The sequence below is a fragment of the Canis lupus genome, chromosome X (genome assembly GCF_048164855.1).
Source record: "Canis lupus baileyi chromosome X, mCanLup2.hap1, whole genome shotgun sequence".
In the NCBI taxonomy this organism is placed as follows: domain Eukaryota; kingdom Metazoa; phylum Chordata; class Mammalia; order Carnivora; family Canidae; genus Canis; species Canis lupus.
In genome coordinates this window covers 107,218,101-107,237,083 of record NC_132876.1, presented here as the reverse complement: position 1 = coordinate 107,237,083, position 18,983 = coordinate 107,218,101, and the positions used below count along the sequence as shown (strand labels likewise).

The following is an 18,983-nucleotide window of genomic DNA, read 5'->3' as shown; positions in this document are numbered from 1 at the left end:
AAAACAGCTATATTTATTGAGGTCATATCAAAGGGTTAAGCTACAAAACAAGTAGATTTTATACATATAACATATGTTATATGTTACATATATACTTATATATGTGTGTGTATATTTTTAAACTCCTCTGGATCACATAAAAGATAGTACCCAGCTGCTTTTCAACCCTACTGTGAAGAGAATAGGAGAGAATGGTGTAAGTAGTGTGTGAAAATTGGAAGGTTAGGTATGAGGAGATGTTTCTTGAGTGTAAAGAGCTAAATATAACATTGAATTGCCAAAGCCAGTTGTAGGATCTCTTTCTCTAGAGATTTAAAAAATAGATTGATTCCTTATGTCTGAGAAGGGGTCGTGTTGCCAGAAAGCAGGGGAAGGAAGCACAGATGAATTTAAGTGTGGAGCCCATTTGCACTGTGCCAGCAGTCCAGGTCTGCCGCAGTGCAAGCAGCAACCCCCCCCACCCACCGCACCATGCTCAGGTCCCTCTTCTTTGCTGCTTGCCTCCAGTTTGCACTTTGAGCCCTCAACTTCCATCCTCCAAGGGCATTTTAGACGCTATTTACTTCTTTACTTTCATCACCAAGAGTAAACCTTTGAGCCTTCCAAGTCCTGCTTTGGAACCTCCTTGTTTGTGTTTTTTTGTAATGGCTTAATTGGGACAGATGGGGAAAACATTTACATCTGTTTTTTACGTGGTTACTTGTTTTTCTTTTTAAAGATTTTATTTATTCATGAGAGACGCAGAGAGAGAGAGAGAGAGAGAGAGGCAGAGACACAGGCTGAGAGAGAAGCAGGCTCCATGCAAGGAGCCTGATGTGGGGACTTGATCCTGGATTCCAGGATCGCCCTGCGCCAAAGGCAGACACTCAATCGCTGAGCTACCCAGGCATCTCGTACTTGGTTATTTGTGTGTCCTTTGCTACATTATGATGTAAATAGGCTTCTTGGGTTGTTCACAGTGCACCATGTTGTTTCTGGACTTGGAAGTGTACTACCCAGAGCAAAGAAACCTTCTCTGGGCATGAACTTTGATCACCCATTGATACTAGACCTTTCCTAGTGGAACTTCAGTTCCCAATAGATATTTAAAGACTATCTAGACACTTGGACAGCATCCACTCATTTCCCGGCTAACTGTAGAAACGCTATGCCATAGTCCTAATCATTCATTTAATGGGGAAAACTGAAAGGAAAGGATAAATACATACTTTTCCACCATCAGAATATTTTCATTCAGTTTTAAAGATAACAAGGAACAATCAGAATTAGGACAGATTTCACAGTCGGCCCTACCATCTGACACATATGTATGGGTTGGGGTATGCAATGTTTTTTTAGCCTGTTTTCTTCAGGTTTTGTGAATTTTTTTTAGCCATAGGTTTTATCCCAGTGAAACTCAATCTAGATCAATTATCTCCCACAGGTAATTCAGGGGACCACAACTTTGTTGCCTCAATGGGACAAATGTGTAAACTTTATCGAGAGTGCCCTCCCTTATGTCGTGGGGAAAATGTTTGTGGATGTACACTTCCAGGAAGACAAGAAGGAGATGGTAAGTGCTGCTCCCCAGCTGGTAAGAGCCATGATGGGCTGCCAGGTCTGGCGTGGGCACGGCCAGCCGGCCAATAGCAGCCTTCTAGCTCTTGAAACCATCAATCTAGATAGATAATAATTTGGCTTCAGAGAGGAATTCCTGCAGTACAATATTAACTACAAACTCAAACCTAGAATATAGTCATTTAAATTAAGACAAGTTAGAAAAGAGAAAAGCATGAAATCATGTCACATAGAGTCTGAATTTCTCCTGTAGAAGTTAAATGTGTGAAGTCAACGCTTAGGAACAAAGAGGGTCTTGATAATTTTATGATTAGATATTAGACTGTTGTCATTACAAAGGGTAGAGGTTTTCTAGTCAGACCTCTTTGTTTTAGAGATGAGGAAACTAGAGACCAAGAGATGAAGTGATTTGTAATATATTTAACAACTATTAAATGGTTTAGAAATAGAAATAAAATGCAGGGTTTTTTCCTACTTATGCTGTTTTCTGGAAACTTCAGAAGTGTGACATGTATTTCAGAGACAATGCTCCGTGTTTATTTTTTTTGTTAACCTAAAAAATCCTTTTATTTTGGAAATTCCTGAGCATATACAAAAATGGAATGAGCAGTGTAATAAGATTTCCTATACCTATGATCTATTATGATTTGTAGTTGCTGTAATGGCAATAATGGCCCAACCAGATGTATCTGCTAATAAAACATGAGATTTAGTTTCATTCATTTATTCAACAAGCATTGTTGAACACCTGTTATATGCCAGGCACTAGGGACACAGCTGAGAACAGAGCAAAGATCCCCGACCTCACTGAGTTGATATTCTTTTGGGATGGGGGACAGGCAAGCATGTTGTAAGGACCCTGGAAAAAAGAAAAAGGAGAACAGAGTAGAGAGGAATTGGGAGTGCTGTAAGGTGAAGGTGTGTGGGGCAGGTTGTAGGATTAAATAGGGTGGTCAAGGAAAGCTTCACTGTGAGGATGATATTTGGCAAAGATTTGAAGGATGTGAGAGAATTAGATATGGCAGTTATCTGTGGAAAGAGTGTTCCAGGCCAAAGGAATAGCGAGGTTCTATGGCTGGGAGGGGCCTGGTGTGCTTAAGCAATAGCAGGGAGGTCCATGTGGCTGGAGCAGAGTGAGTGGGGGTAAGAAGAAGGTGCTGCAGTGAGAGCAGTAATAGGAACGGTGGCGTTCTGTAAGGTTTTATGGGCCATTGTGGACTTTTATCCTGAGAGCAGTGGAGAGCTAATGCAGGTTTTTGAGCAGAAGCCTGATGTGACTTGACTTATATTAAAAGGATCACCCTGCTGCTATGCTGAGAAGAGACTATAGGGAGTCAAGGACAGAAGCAGGGAGACTAATTAGAAGACTGTTGAAAGAAAGGGGGGCCTGGGTGGCTAAGTTGGTTAAGTGTCTGACTCCTGATCTTAGCTCAGGTCTTGATCTCAGGGTTGTGAGTTTAAGCCCCACATTGGACTCCACGCTGGGCATGGAGCCTACTTTAAAAAAAAAAAAGACAATTGGAGGAACCAGATGACAGATGATGGTGGCTTGGACCAGGTGGTAGCCCTGGAAGTTGTGAAAAGGGGTTGTATTCTGAATACATTCTGAAGTAGAACCAACATAATTTGCTGACAGATTTAGTGAGGGATCTGAGAATAAGAGCTTTGAGTCTGATTTCAGTGGAAGCATGGAGTTGCTGTTAACTGAGAAGAGGAATGCTGTGGGAAACCAGATTTGGATTTGGGAGAGATCAGGAAGTTAGTTGTGGCCATGTTGAATTTGAGAGGTTATCAGACTTCTAGTTGGAGATGTCAGGGAGGCAGTAGTGTATGAGTCTTGACTTGAGGACAGAGGTTGGGGTTTAAGGTTGGAAGAGAGAGGAGAAGGTGTGAAATAGTTGTCCAGGGCAGTGGGAGAGTAAGTAAACTGAGGAAGCATGGTTGTCCAGAGACAGTAATGGTCTAGATGAAGTTGGAGGTCATGAATTTCAGGACTCCTCAACCTTCACCAGTGTGTTGTTCTTCATTTTTTTCAACTGCATTGGAGGAGAGGGTGAATTTTGAATCAGAGTTTGTGATTTAGCTATGGTGGGGAGTTTTTGGTGTGTATTTTCTTTGCAATGAGTTATAGTTTACAAATGTCATGAAGCAAAATATCTAGGCACAATTAACTAATGTAGGTAGGAAAACATAATTTCCCTCTACTCTTCTAGGTTCTTTTTTAAAAAATATTTTATTTATTTATTCATGAGAGATACAGAGAGAGAGAGAGAGAGGTGGAGACAGAGGGAGAAGCAGGCTCCTCACAGGGAGCCTGATGTGGGACTCGATCCCTAGACCCAGGATCATGCCCTGAACCAAAGGCAGACCCTCAACTGCTGAGCCACCCAGGCATCCCCTCTTTTAGGTTCTTGAGATACCACTGTGATAAAGCACAGATTAATGAGAGAAAAACAAGTTTAATAAATGTGGCTACCTCCTGTATATAAGGGAGAGACCCAGGAAAACTGAGGAACTCCCAGAAATGGCCCACGCCACCTTAATTACCATCCCTAGCTAAGGAAAAATAAGATGAGAAGATGTGGGCACAGGGGTGAGCAGGCCAGTGTTGGGAGGTTACCAGGAAAAACACCATAGACAAAAGTAAGGTTACTCTGCAGATTCAAGTCCATGCTCTTCTCCATTGATCAAAGTTTCTAGAGATGAGATTCATCCTCCTTTTCCTGATACAGGGAGGAAGATACTCTTACAATGGAAATTTCCCTCCTAAATAGCTAATTTCTCTCACAAAAGGGTAATTTCGACTCTGTTTTGAGAGATTCCTTTGTTTGTAGCTTCTCAAAAACAATCAGCCCCAAATAATCAGTATGTCAAAGAGGTATATGTTAGGTATATTTCATTAATAATGAGCCATTATAGCCATTCAGATACGAATATATGAGCAGCTTGGATGCAGGTGGTCAACAAACACTGATTTTAAAGGCAAACACATAAAGTCAGTTACATCATGATAGTTGAAATAGTTGGTATTATGTGCTGGTAAATAGTATGAACTGTTTGGTATTATGTGTTAATACTGTTGGGATGGAAGAATTTCATCTGCCCTTCAAGATCCTTCTTTTTTTTTTTAAAGATTTTATTTATTTATTTGAGAGAGTGCATATGCGCACATGTGAGTGGAGGGAGGGGAAGAGGGAGGAGAGAATTTCAAGCAGACTCCCTGCTCAGCAGGGAGCGGTTGCAGGGCTTGATTTCATGACCCTGAGATCATGACCTGAGCCAAAATCAAGAATCTGATGATTAACCAACCGCCACCCAGGTGACCCTCAAGGTCCTTTTAGGTGGACTAAGAATCAAATTGACGTGAGACAGATGAACAGGACAAAACCAAGCTTAGTTTTTATGTGAATGGAGAATCCATACAGACATGAAATTTTATTTTATTTTTTTAAAGATTTATTTATTTATTTACGAGAGACACAGAGAGAGGCAGAGACACAGGCAGAGGGAGAAGCAGGCTCCTTGCGGGGAGCCTGATGGGGGACTCGATCCCAGATCCTGGGATCACGACCTGAACCAGAGGCAGGTGCCCAACCACTGAACCACCCAGGTGTCCCAGACATGAGATTTTAGAGACTAGCACCATGAGGCTAAGGAGACGGATAGTGGTCTGAGAACACAAAGGAAAGGGAGAGCATTTGTAGGAAGGTGAGAGGAGATGTTTGGAAAAGGAAGGTGGCCTTGCTATGCACGTAGACTACTTAGGTACAGAGGAATCTCTGTTAATAGCTGTCTTCCTTGAGTACAGGCTCTCCTTTCCAATGTAAATTTAGGCAGCTAAAGGGGGAGGTAAGGAACTTTTCCTGAATCCCCTAGGTTTTGTTTGCTTCTGACTCAAAATAATCTTGCCAAAGTGGTCCATCTTGGGGCGGCTCGCCCTTGGCCCCTGCAATATGTAACACATAACCATGTATTTGCTGAAGTTTGCCTTGGAATACCTTAAATCTAAGTATACTTACCTGGATTTTTTTTATTCTTTGGGGGAATTTTCTGCCACGTTTGAGACTATTTGAACCTGTACGTCCCCTTCTTGCAAATAATTCCACTGGAGAATTAATGTCTTATTTCAAAATACTCAATATTCCCATTGTGCGTTTTCTTTCACTCTTTGCTTAGAGTAAGTGGATTGAGAATTTATCAGATAATCACAGTGGTAACATTATAAGCCCTGGGAAGGATATAAAAACAATTAAAGCATAACAGAGGCTTTTTGTTTTTCGTATTTTTTTTTGGCAGTAGAATAATTTTAAGTAATATGAAAGGTATTTGAATTAATTTGTTTTTCTCAGTTTTGGTGTGAAAGTCCCCTTTTCATGTGTTAGGGTGTAATATTATAAAATAAAGTTGATTTTGGCAGTTTTCCCCCTTATTTTGATATACATGGGACAATGGAGGAAGTGGGATACTACAGATACTCATCTATTTTACATAAAATTGTTTTCCTCCCTTAAGCGAAAGCTATTTGCCTCAGGGAATACTTAAGTTGGAAACTTATAAGAGAAATATCTGGCTTTTTATAGCCTTGTTACAGGGCTCTCATCCAAGAACCACCTGGAACCACTGATTTATTTGAAAAACATTCTGTATTATTAACTATAGGCCAAAGAAAAAACCAGAAAGATCCCCAGTGGGACAAATTCCAGAGACTCTAACTCCGAAGGAGGGCTGCCATTGTTTTATTTACAAAAAAGATTGCTAAGCAGATGAATACACTTCGAAGGTTAAATTTCAGGTACTTGTTAGACTTTAATGTGTACACAAATCAAATGAGGATCTTCTTATAGAAATGCAAAATCCCATTGCATTTTGCCAAGGATCCTTTTATCTTAGGTCTGGGTTAGGACCCAAAAACTTGCATAACAAGTTCCCAAGTGGTGCTGATGCTGCTGGTCCAGGGACCACACTTGGAGTAACAAGGCCTTTGCGTCATTCATTTACCTGCAAACAGTTACCACCAGAATCCCAACCCTGGCAACTCATGTGAGCAGGGTAGGCTGTTGACTCAGACGTCAGTACCTTGTTTACCAAAGGCTGTTGCATTAGTGCAATTAACTGCTTCAGTTTTTCAACTCATTGAAAATTTCCATGTTCAGTTTGATTTAAGTGGACTTTGTCAAACCCTCTGTGGGGGCCTCCAGTTTCTTGGTTTTTTTTTTGTTTTGTTTTTCCCTTGAACTGATTAGTTTTCCTTTGGAAACTGGTACTTAGGTTCTTCCAAGGGACATCCTGCTTCGCCTCAGTGTCTGTTTCTATAGTCTCTTAATGGTAGATTTGGCCCAGCTACCTCTGCTTGGCATCCTTTGTTATAGAGGGCAGGAGAGAGCAGTTCACTTTGAGGTTTCCTTTGTAGAGGAGAAAGCCCCCCACCAGCCAGGGTTCTCTTCCTTTTTACTGGGGAAAACACACAATTCCAAGTTCCTGTTTCTTTTCTACTTCCCATAGGCAAGTGTGCATGTGCATGTGCCTGTGTGTGTACACTCACACACACACACGCACACACATTCATACTAATTCGCTTTCACACAGCTATGGGAGTTTTACAGATTTAATTAGAAATGGGAGGGAATAACATGTAGAAAAAGGAGAACTCTTCAATACAAAGCTCCCTAAAGAGGCATAGGGAAGAATCTTGTGCCTTTTGATGGTGGGACAGGGCCTTAACCCATGTGGGACTGGCTGCAGGACAGGCCAGCAGAGTGAGAATAGTTGCAGAACTCTTTGGACAGTAGTTGTCTTTGTTACCTAGAGTGGAACTATCCAAAAGATCTTGAATATGAGCCACATATGTAACTTTACATTTTCTAGCAGCTTCATTAAAAAAGTAAAATGAAACAGGTGAAATTATTTTTAATATATTTTGTTCAACTAAATAAATCCAAAATGTTATTTCAACAAATAATAAATATAAAAATTATTAATGTGATAGTTTATATGATGTCTTTCAAACTAAATCTTTGAAATCTCATGTGTATTTTATACTTACAGGATATCTCACTTCAGACTAGCCACATTTCAAATGTTCATTTGCCACTGTGGCTACCGTATTGGACATGTAGTTACCATATTGTACAGTGCCCTTTTAAAGACTCGAAAAGGGATCTCTTGAGTTCAGTGTGATGGTGCTTAGTCCTTGGGAGAGAGAGTGAGGCTATAGCCAGGTTTGGAAAGGCAGGATCATTGGTCCCTGACCAATTGGATTTCATGGAGGGCTCTAACATCAGTGGGGAAGGACTCAAGCAATGCCAGGATTCACAGCTTGGGAACTGGGATTTGGATTTGGAGTCAGGCTGCTACTTGGTGAGGATGTTTCAGGTTCCCTAGTGTACAGTGTAGAGGAGGAGATAAATTCCAGATGCTACTCTGCGGTTAGCACCTGGGAGTCTTGCTTCTCATTGGCTCACAGACTGGGTGGAGTGGAGTCTACAAGTTAAAGGGGTTCAGTGTCTTGAAGTTGCGAAGGACTTGGTCAAGCTGAAAGCCTGGGGTTTTAAGCTCAAATACCCTCACAGGCAGTAACATTAAATAATGTACAGAAGTAGAGCGGGCTAGGTATCAGCAGAAACCAGGGCAAGTGCAGTGATGAGAGGTAATTGCCTCTGGATCTTGGTGTCTGGGACACAGTAGTGGTGAATAGGAATGAATATGCTATCCAGGATTCAGCTCAGGCTGTATTCATCAGGATGCCTGCCTTGCTAGGCTTCTGGTGTGTGTGTGTGTGTGTGTGTGTGTGTGTGTGTGTGTGTGTGTGTGTGTGTTTTAAAACCAAACTATGTTTCTTTGTGTTTTTTTGAGAGAAGTCAGAAATAGGGATTTTTATGTGAAATCTTCCATATTTTAAATCTTGGTCAATACTGTGAAGGCCAAACAAAATATGTCCTGGGGATACGATTTTGTGTCTTCTACACTAATATTCTCTCTCCCTCCTCTGTCTTCAGAACCAAAAACAAGGACCTTGTTTCTTAGAGACCTTTTTAAAATTTAAAAATATTATTTAGAAGACCGTGTACAATTTAAAAATATAGCATATTAGCTAAATATTTAACAAGTTGCTTTTGTGAAAAGTTACACACAGGATATAAAAGTGAGACTCTTCAAAGAATCCATGATGTATTGTTACTATAAATAGAGAAGATGTTCTAATCCTATGGTGACAAACTCTGATCTGTATGTTCATGACCTAAATGACAGGAGAAGATTAGGTGTGTGTCTGTGGGAGGAAGAGGAAGGATGTCTAAAGTATTACTTGATATTTTGCTTTTCCATTTTCTTTTCACTAAATTATTATTTTTATTTTTTAAAAATATGTATTTTTTAGACTTTTATTATTTGAAAGAGAGAGTACACATGTGCATGTAGGAGCACATGAGTGAGGGAGGAGCAGAGAGAGAGGGACAAGCAGACTCCACGCTGAGTGCAGAGCCTGTTGTGGGGCTCGATCCCAGGACCCTGAAATCATGATCTGAGCTGAAATCAAGAGTCAAATACCCAACCAACTGAGTCACCTAGGCACCCCTATTACTATTTTTATTTATTTTATTTTTTTCTATTACTAATTTTAAAATAAACTCTACCCCTAATATGGGGCTCAAACTCATGACCCTGAGATCAAGAGTTGTACACTCTATCTACTGAGCCAGCCAGATACCTCTTCCTTTTTTATTATTGCTAATGATTTATATCTATAATATATCAGTAAATGCCCCAGGTAAGTATCTGTATCCATGGAGGGTAGGTGAAGATACCAACAAGAGCCAGGAAAGGGGATGGTTAGCATGGGCCTAGTGTGACTGCAGTGGTAAGGGTTTTATGCTTTAAAAATATGGTGTTATTAATAAAGTAGCTAACTTTTACTGAGGTTTAACTGGATATCTGGTACTTTTATAAGTACTTGTAACATGTTAACTCATTTAATACACATAATGGTCCTATATCTGCTTTTACTGCCCCCATCTTCCAGATGAGGAAACTGATGCTCCAAGAGTTTAAGTAATCCCAAATCATAGCATCTTAAAATTGACTTAGGTAGGGTTCATGCCCAGACAGTCTAGCTTTAAACTAGTGCATTATTCCCTTGCTCCTCATACAAAACAAACAAACTCAAATCTTTGCCAATTTTATGTCTAGAACGAGGAAATTAGTCATGAGGAAACTTTTTTAAAAAGATTTATTTTATTTTATTTTAAAAGATTCTTATTTATTCATAAGAGACACAGAGAAAGAGGCAGAGACATAGGCAGAGGAAGAAGCAGGCTCCACACAGGGAGCCCGATGCGGGACTCGATCCCAGGACCCCTGGATCATGCCTTGAGCCGAAGGCAGATGCTCAACCACTGAGCCACCCAAGTGCCCCAGATTTATTTATTTTAGAAAGAGAGAGAGTTGGGATCCCTGGGTGGCGCAGCGGTTTGGCACCTGCCTTTGGCCCAGGGCGCGATCCTGGAGACCCGGGATTGAATCCCACATCGGGCTCCCTGCATGGAGCCTGCTTCTCCCTCTGCCTGTGTCTCTGCCTCTCTCTCTCTCTCTGTGAGACTATCATAAATAAATAAAAATAAAAAAAAAAAAAAAAGAAAGAGAGAGAGCAAGCATGCAAGTGGGAAGGGGCAGAGGGAGAGGCAGTGAGAATCTTCAAGCAGACTCCACATTGAGCATGGAGCCCAATATGGGGCTCAGTCTCATGACCCATGAGATCATGACTTGACCTGAAATCATGAGTTGGTCGCTTAACCAATTGAGTCACCCAGGCACCCCAAGGAGGAGACTTCTAAGTAGCTTATTTTATAATTAATTCACCCTTATCAGAAAATTACTTATTCTTATATTAAGATCTTATAAAAATAAAAGGCACATGTTTATTTCTTAGTGTGTTAGAGATAGGAAACAGTTGAAATAGATTTTGCTTCTGGTACTTCAATATTTTTAAAGACAAATATAGTGAAAACTTAAGTCCAACCAGTTGATGTTGTATTTTCATGTTCATATAATTTTCAGAAGAAAGAGGAAAATAATAAGAAACAAGCTGATTCAGATGCTATGAGAGATTTCATCCGAGAGCAACTTTTCTAGGTTTATCTTTGGCCCAGTCTACACTGAGCTCAATTTCCAGTATTTTCTACATACATCATTATGAGGAGTGATCCCTGATGTTTGGAATGGTGACTCAAGGCTCTGGAAGCTTTCTTATCAAAAAAGTCTCCCCCCCCTTTTTAAGTTTAAATTCAATTTGCCAACATACTGTATAACACCCAGTGATCATCCCATCAAGTGCCTCCCTAAAATAAAAGGCTTTTTACAAATGTTCATAATTCTTCAGTTACCACAGAAATGTGAGCATGTACTTTAAAGAACAATTTTTGGAGACAGAACATAAAGACTCCTAACTCTGGGAAAGAACTAGGGGTGGTGGAAGGGGAGGAGGGCGGGGGGTGGGGGTGAGTGGGTGACAGGCACTGAGGGGGATACTTGACAGGATGAGCGCTGGGTGTTATTCTGTATGTTGGTAAATTGAACACCAATAAAAATTATTTTATTAAAAAATATAAAGAACAATTTTTTATTAAGTATTAATGTAAAAAAAAGATCTTTCAGCTTTATAGTTTCTAGAAAATTCAGTGCAGTTGGTTTCCATTTGAACATTTTGTATGTGCTAAGTCCTTGTGTATTAAACCCAGTCATTTTATTTCATTATAGTCACTGTGTCCCCAAACTCTACTTATTCATGTATCTCAGCTCTACCAGTAGGCATGCTTTGGTGGTAGGTCATATTTTCTATTTTTTTGTTACAGGGTAAATCCTGTTAAAGAAAAAAATTATTCTGATACTTGTTAAAATGGTAAGGAAGACTTATTCGGTACTATTGCAAAACATTCAAAGACTATCACAGTGGGTGAGATTGGGCTCAGCTCTGAATAGAGCAAAGACCAGTGGGGATTTATGTCCAATAAGCAGAGTGATGGAGTCAGTGGACCTTAGGAGGTCCCTAAGATGAGACCTTAGGGATAAGGGGGCTTTTGCTGAAGGCAGGCCAGTGTGATCAGATATCAAGGGTGGGGGATGGAGAATTTGATCAGATACAGAGGGTGCTCTGATATCAAGGGTAGCAGATTGTCTCTAAACTGACTGACCAGGACTCTTGCTAAAACTGGGCTATGCAGACTTGGCAAGGACAAGATGGGGGGCAAGGTGAAGGCCTAGTCAAGAAGAGGGCTTATAGGAACCTGACTAAGGTTTGGTCAAGAAAAGAATCTTGATCAATTCTGAAATCAAAGCTAAAGTCACTAGTCCCTTCTTATACATTAAAACATTCTGTATGCAGAAGGTTAATCTAGTTAAAGCGGAACAAATCTTTTATTACACTTCAGATTTAGACCTTATTAACTGAAGAATTAAGACTTTAGTTAGTTGTGTAAAACGATTCAATACTTTCTCTTGCACTGTAGTAGCTTCTTTCTTTTTCCCTTTCTGGTAAAGACATTGTTCATGTCCCCAAGTAATGCCATCGATGACCTAGAGTATCTTCCAGTTTCCTGAGCTGCTGTGTAACCAATTCTGATAGTTGTTCTTCTCCCCCGAACAGGTTTCCCCTCCCAACCCATACTGCTGCAGCTGGTGCCAGAGACTTAAGTACCCACATGGGTCCCATTGCAGTGGTGGAGTTTGAACTTGCAACTTCCATATACTAGGAGTTCACCTCATTAGTTAGCCAAGATAATTGGATTGATGTCCTGTCATAAATATTGAAGTTCTCCAATCCCCCTGCTCACCGTTTCTCTCAGTGGTCGAGTAAATGAGACGTAACTCTAATGGTGGCAGAAGTCACACGAAAGTCAGTGTCACGCGTTACAGGGATGCCCTTATCCTGAGGGGTCTTTGTTCCTTGCAGTTGCTGCTACTCATGAGGGTTATTCTCAGGACGGCCCTTGTACAGATAAAGATACAGTTCCCTTCAACACAACGTGCTTGTGTTGTGTTTCCGTTTGTCTGCTCACTGGTATTAGCTGTCATGTCAAGGTCACTTTCTTTGGTTCTGGGCTGAGGGCCTGTCTGAATTCAGGCAAACCAAAATGATTTGGGTTTTAAAAGGCTTTTTCACATAGTTATAGAACATTGGCCTTGTATGGAAACTGCATCCCGTTTCCTGCAAAGCTGCATTAGCGTCTCATAGCCCAGCTGTACTCTTACCAGTTTGGGCAAGGTAGTTAACATCTTGGCGCCTCTGTCTTCCTGTTTATAAATGGTGCACCAGTTTCTACTGCTACGTTAATGCTGTGTAATGATCAATCACAGAACCTCAGCGGCCTTCACCGATGAGCAGTTATGGCAGGTACATCTGGAGGCAGTTGGTGGTCCCCCGGGCAGCTCTGGTTACTTTGGCTGGGCTTCCCACATGTCTGGGGTTTGGCTGGTCTGGGCTGGCTTTGGCAGAGGGGAGCAGGATGACGTGGCCCTGCTCCAGTTGTCTCACTTCCTTCAGCTGGCTCGCCTGGGTGTGTTCTCATAGCCATGGCAGAGGTGCAAGTGAGCAAGCAGGAACACGTGAGGCCTCCTGAGGCCCAGACGCAGAACTGGCATCATGTCAGGTCTACGTTCTGTTGGCCAAAGCGAGCCATGGGATCAGTCCCAATTGACAGACAGGTGAAGCAGAACCTGCGCTGTGGTGAGAGGAATGGCAAAGTCACACAGCAAAGGGTGCGGACCAAGGAAGGGGTGGAGAATTAAAGCCATCATTACAGTGAATCACAGATAGGGATACAAAGATGACTTGAGGTTTGTGGGGAGGACCTGGCGAGGTAATCCACGTAAGAGGCTTAGCACAATGCCTGGTACGTAGTAAGTGCCCAGTGAATGTTAGCCTCTGTTAGGACTATGTGACATGCCTGAGATTAATCATAATGAGAGAATTCATACCGTCAAAGTCCTGGCATAGACAGTGGCAGCTCTCCTGCATTGAAATCGCTTCTTTCTAACTTCTCTTCGAAAGAGTGAGAGTGAGGGAGGTGCCTGTGGGAATTATTGCTGTTCCTCATCCTCCATCCATGCCTATTATAGTAGCTTGCAGTTGGGATAAAGATCCTTTTAATACTAGTGCCCTGGCCACATTCCAGAACTTGCCCTATCATTTCATGCTAAATCTGGCTCCTAGGAGAGTTTCAGGAAACGGCTCAAGGAGCCAAATATAATTCCTAGAACAGATCCAGGTTTCACAACTCTCTGTGGGCTAAATCTTTTTACAACAAAGGTCATCATCTGACCCCAGTCCCGACAGCTCTTTTTAAGCAACCTTTGGCAAAATGACATCCGGCAAAACAAGTAATTTAGATAGCTCATAGGGAATTCTTTTGAAATAAGTGTGGACACCACCCTTGCCTCTGTCTTTGAGTGTTTTGCCACAGTCAAGACACATTTGGCCCATTTTTCTTGTTGGTCTTGGATAACATTGGACACATTATCAGCCACAGTCTTGTCAAGCAGATCTAATCAGACCTGTGGACTGAGAAGACCCTGTACTAAAAATTCATTCACTGAAAAAAAGTATTTATGCCTTCCAGTAGAGCTGAATTTTAGAAGTGACCAGGCAGTTACTTTCTGGGGGAAGTTTACCCACAGACAAAGGCTACACCATCATGAGAATGGTTGATTTCTCAATGTTATTCTGGTCTCTGCTTAGTTCTCTCTTAGAGCAGAAAAGTAGGAAGCAGGAAAAGACAAGTTATAAAATTTGAACACAGTCTTTCTGTTCATATCCAGTAAATAGGATCTTCCTCCTTATTATCTCCACCTCAGTCTTAAGGCTTTTTGATAAAAGGACATGCAAAACTCTTGCACCACTGATCAACATGCTTTATAGCATGTCTGTGGCCCAAATAGCTTGATAATCTTTTTTTCTTTTGCCAACATATTTAATAGCTATGCAAGTTTGTTAATCCCAACAAACTGGTATGATTTGTTTTATTAGCTTGCTTGGCTGCCAGAAACCTCAGTGTTTTCTAACTCTCCTTAGTTTTTCCGGCTTAACTACTTCTACCTTCTCTCTCTCTCTCTTTTTTTAAAGATTTTATTTATTTATTCATGACAGACACAGAGAGAGAGAGAGAGAGGCAGAGACACAGGCAGAGGGAGAAGCAGGCTCCATGCAGGGACCCCGACGTGGGACTCGATCCCGGGTCTCCAGGATCACACCCCGGGCTGAAGGCGGCGCTAAACCACTGGGCCACCAGGGCTGCCCTTCTCCCTTCTCAATATGGGTCTCTTCTTTACTTCTTATCTTCATGCCACTATTATATTTTCATCAGGAGCCAGTTCAAACTCATCTTATTAAATGGTTACAGTATAAACAATTATTTAGTATTTGTTAGTACATTGATTTATATAACGTGTCTGTTTTTAGTAAAGTGACAATTACCAGAAAGAGACATTTTAGAAACTTCCTGCAGCCTTTATTTTCAGGGTTAACCATATAAATTATTGATAATGGTTCCCATTTTTTACATGCACTAATCAAGTGATAACAATGGAAGGAAACCTGCCCTGCTCTGCACCAGTGGGGGAGATCGGAGATTTTGGAATCTATCTTATTAAGATACTTATAGTTGATAAAGAAGATGTGGCTGAGTGAAGTAAGTCAGTCGGAGAAGGGCTGAGTGAAGTAAGTCAGTCGGAGAAGGACAAACATTATATGTTCTCATTCATTTGGGGAATATAAATAATAGTGAAAGGGAAAATAAGGGAAGGGAGAAGAAATGTGTGGGAAATATCAGAAAGGGAGACAGAACGTAAAGACTGCTAACTCTGGGAAACGAACTAGGGGTGGTAGAAGGGGAGGAGGGCGGGGGGTGGGAGTGAATGGGTGACGGGCACTGGGTGTTATTCTGTATGTTAGTAAATTGAACACCAATAAAAAAAAAAAAGAAAAAAAAAAAAAGAAGATGTGGTCTATGTATACAATGGAATATTACTCAGCCATTAGAAACGACGAATACCCACCATTTGCTTCAACGTGGATGGAACTGGAGGGTATTATGCTGAGTGAAGTAAGTCAATCGGAGAAGGACAAACATTTTATGGTCTCATAAAGGGGAAAGGAGTAAAAATGAGTGGGAAATATCAGAAAGGGAGACAGGCATGAGAGACTCCTAAATCTGGGAAACAAACTAGGGGTGGTGGAAGGGGAGGTGGGCGGGGGGTGGGGGTGACTGGGTGACAGGCACTGGGGGGGGGCACTTGATGGGATGAGCACTGGGAGTTATTCTATATGTTGGCAAATTGAACACCAATAAAAAATAAATTTATAAAAAAGATACTTATAATTTCTAAATATATTAAAGTAGAAAACCTATTCAACATTATGGCTTTAAGAATCTTCTTAAAATTATGTAATTTTAAGATTAATACACACAATAAACCTTGAAGATTTTTTCTTTTTCTTCCTTTTTTTAGAACTCCAGCAGCCCATGATTATTTCTACCAGATATACAGTATATATATATACAGTAAATATATATATATATATTTAAACCATTTTTTAGTCATCTGTCCTGTACCATTTAGCATCCTCCCTGTCAGAATGGACTGGGCTAACTTACCAAGTCATTTGATTTCCATTAGTCTGTTTTTGGAACAGCTGCTAGAATAACTGTTATACATTAGCATAGATGAAAGATAGTTGATTCAATTTCAGATTCAATTTTATTTCTTTGCTAGTTGCCACCAGAGGTTTTGAAAAGGATAAATCAACTTGTATTTATTGAGCATCTGCTATGTATTTTACGAGAAATGAAATTATATCTGAAAAATCATATCACATGAGCTATGAAATCGTAAAACAATGTAAAATTTGCAGAACACTTTTAAGTTTGCTTACGTCAGGGAGCAAGAATTTCCTCTGCCCCTCAAGGTCCTTCTTGCTATGGACATGAGATAGGTTAACAGGAATAAATCAAATTTATTTTCATAAGTAGGGGGGAATCCATACAGCCATGAAATTCCAAAGATAATCAAGCATCACGAGGCTTATAGGAGCTCAGGAGTGGGGTAAGGGTCTGACAATACTAATGGGAGGGAGACCGGGGTGTCTGGGTAGCTCAGGCAGTTAAGTGTCTGCCTTTGGCTCTGGTCATGGTCCCGGGGTCTTGGGATCGAGCCCCACATGGGGTTCCCTGCTTTTTGGAGAGCCTGCTTCTCCCTCTGCCTCTGCTTGCTGCTCCCGCTGCTTGTGCTCCCTCTCTCTGTGTCAAGTAAATAAATAAAATCTTTATTTTATTTATTTATTTATTTAACTTTTATTTATTTATTATAGTCACAGAGAGAGAGAGAGAGAGGCAGAGACACAGGCAGAGGGAGAAACAGGCTCCATGCACCGGGAGCCCAACTTGGGATTCGATCCCGGGTCTCCAGGATCGCGCCCTGGGCCAAAGGCAGGCGCTAAGCCGCTGTGCCACCCAGGGATCCCTAAATAAAATCTTTAAAAAAATAAAGGGCTACATTTAAAAAAAGGCGGGGAGGGAGACCATTTTGTGGGAATGTAAGAGGAGATGTTTGGAAAACAAAGGTGGCCCTATTATGCGAATAAGCTTCTTAGGTGAAGGGGGATCTCTGTGAGTAGCTGTCTTCTTGGTATAAGCAGACAGTTGAGGGAAGATAGAGAGCTTTCCCTGAATGTGCTGGGTTTTGATTGCTTTTGACTCAAAATAATGTTCCTGCCAGAGTGGGCCATCTTGGGATGGCCTGCCCTCGGCCCCTACAGTTTCCTCTTCTAAAACTTTCCTTCACGCAGTAGAAGGTGAGTTGGTAGGTTGTTCCGTCTCTTTGAACCAGTCTCGTACTCCTGACAGTAGGTCAGTTCAGTTAAACTCATTTTATTAGGAGGCAGTGATGCAGCCGTGTTCTCAAAGCTAGGCCAAGCCATCAGGTATTAAACAAGAGGCATTTGTATGGAAACGAAGACAGTGGTTAATGATTGGATCAAATTAGAAACCACTTTGAGTCTGAGAATAGCTAGGTGAGCTGTTTTCTAGATGTCAAGCTTGAAGCATCTTTGTTTAGATAGAGTGAGAGCAGCCAGTGGTAGTCTGATGTTCCTGGTCTGTGGTTTGAATGTCTCTGGTGATCTTTTTGAAAGGCCCACAGAGCAACAGATGTGAAGGTTGCCTATATGTGAGATTTTGGAGATTTCTCTGAAGTTTACATCAAGTCATTCATATTTGTTTGCAGGGTTTTAGGAGAAAGGGCAGTTTTGGTTTTCAAATGAATCCAACTCAGAAAGATGGGAGAAAAATTGAAAACATTAGTTTGGAGAGTTATAGCCAGGCATTGGAGGAAACTAGAAGGAATCGGGATCTGGGTGAGTTTATAATGAAGAGTACTAGAGTTTAATATTTATTCAAAAGTGTTATCGAAACACATTTTCTCTATATCACCCTCCTGTTTACCAAAGATAGCCTAATTTGTATTTGTCTGTGAAAAGCCTAGTTTCAATAAACCTTGGCTTGATCATTTACATAAGTGCAGCAAGAATAGCAGTTGACCATAAGACTTTTTTGGGGAAGACAGGTGGAGGGGGAGAGTGAGAATCTTAAGCAGATTCCACACCTAGTGTGGAGCCTGACTCGGCTCAATCCCATGACCCGGAGATCCCATGACCTGGGCAGAAATCAAGAGTTGAATGCTTAACTGACTGAGCCATTCAGGTGCCCCAGGACTTTTTAATTTTAATTTTATTATTTTTTTCTTGTGAATTTGTTTTTATTGAGCTCTAAGGGATGGATTGAGTTGGGAAATGTCACCATGGATTTTGTCCCCACCAGGGGGAAATGTCCATTCTGATTTTCCTGGGATAGCTTCTGGAACTTTTTCTCTTTCTTGAAGCTGCTGCTCTTGCTGCCAGCAGCTTCATCAGATCTGCTGCTGAGCAAGCAGTTCCTCCTTGGAAGAGAATTTTATCTTTTTCTTGGGGACACTGCTGCTTCCTGCCTCTTCAAGATCATTAACTGGTTCTTCTTCAGGGAAAGATTTCTTCCTCTTGGGGAGGCTTCCACTGCCAGCCTTCTCTTCAAGATCACCACTAACCAGCTCCTCCTTGGAAAAAGATCTCTTTTTCTTGGGTTTAGAGAAAGAGACAGAGATAGATGGGATCTCCTTTCCATTCTCCTGAGGAGCCTTCTGGGGCTTTTGCTTTTGCTTTCTTTTGGGCCGTTCACCTGTCTTGTCCATCGCTCAGAGGTACTGCTGCTGTTTTCTGAAGACAAGAGAGTGCTCGCAGCCAGATGTTGCTTGCTTTCTTCATGTATTTCTTCTCCTGTTTCTTCAGCTTCCTAGCAATCTTAGCAGCCACTTCTTCTGTCTGAACCATTGCCTCCTTTCTGGCATCC

At 41.3% G+C, this 18,983-nt stretch overlaps 1 protein-coding gene across 5 annotated transcripts in view; it reads left to right on the top strand.

Moving 5' to 3' along the window:
- Positions 1-18,983, top strand: part of PHEX (phosphate regulating endopeptidase X-linked) — a 210,125-nt gene that overhangs the window by 69,259 nt on the left and 121,883 nt on the right. For all 5 annotated transcript variants that reach the window (XM_072818317.1, XM_072818316.1, XM_072818315.1 and 2 more), the window contains one exon: positions 1,424-1,552. In XM_072818317.1, coding sequence (XP_072674418.1) covers positions 1,424-1,552 — 129 coding nt within the window. The remainder of the gene's footprint in view (positions 1-1,423; positions 1,553-18,983) is intronic.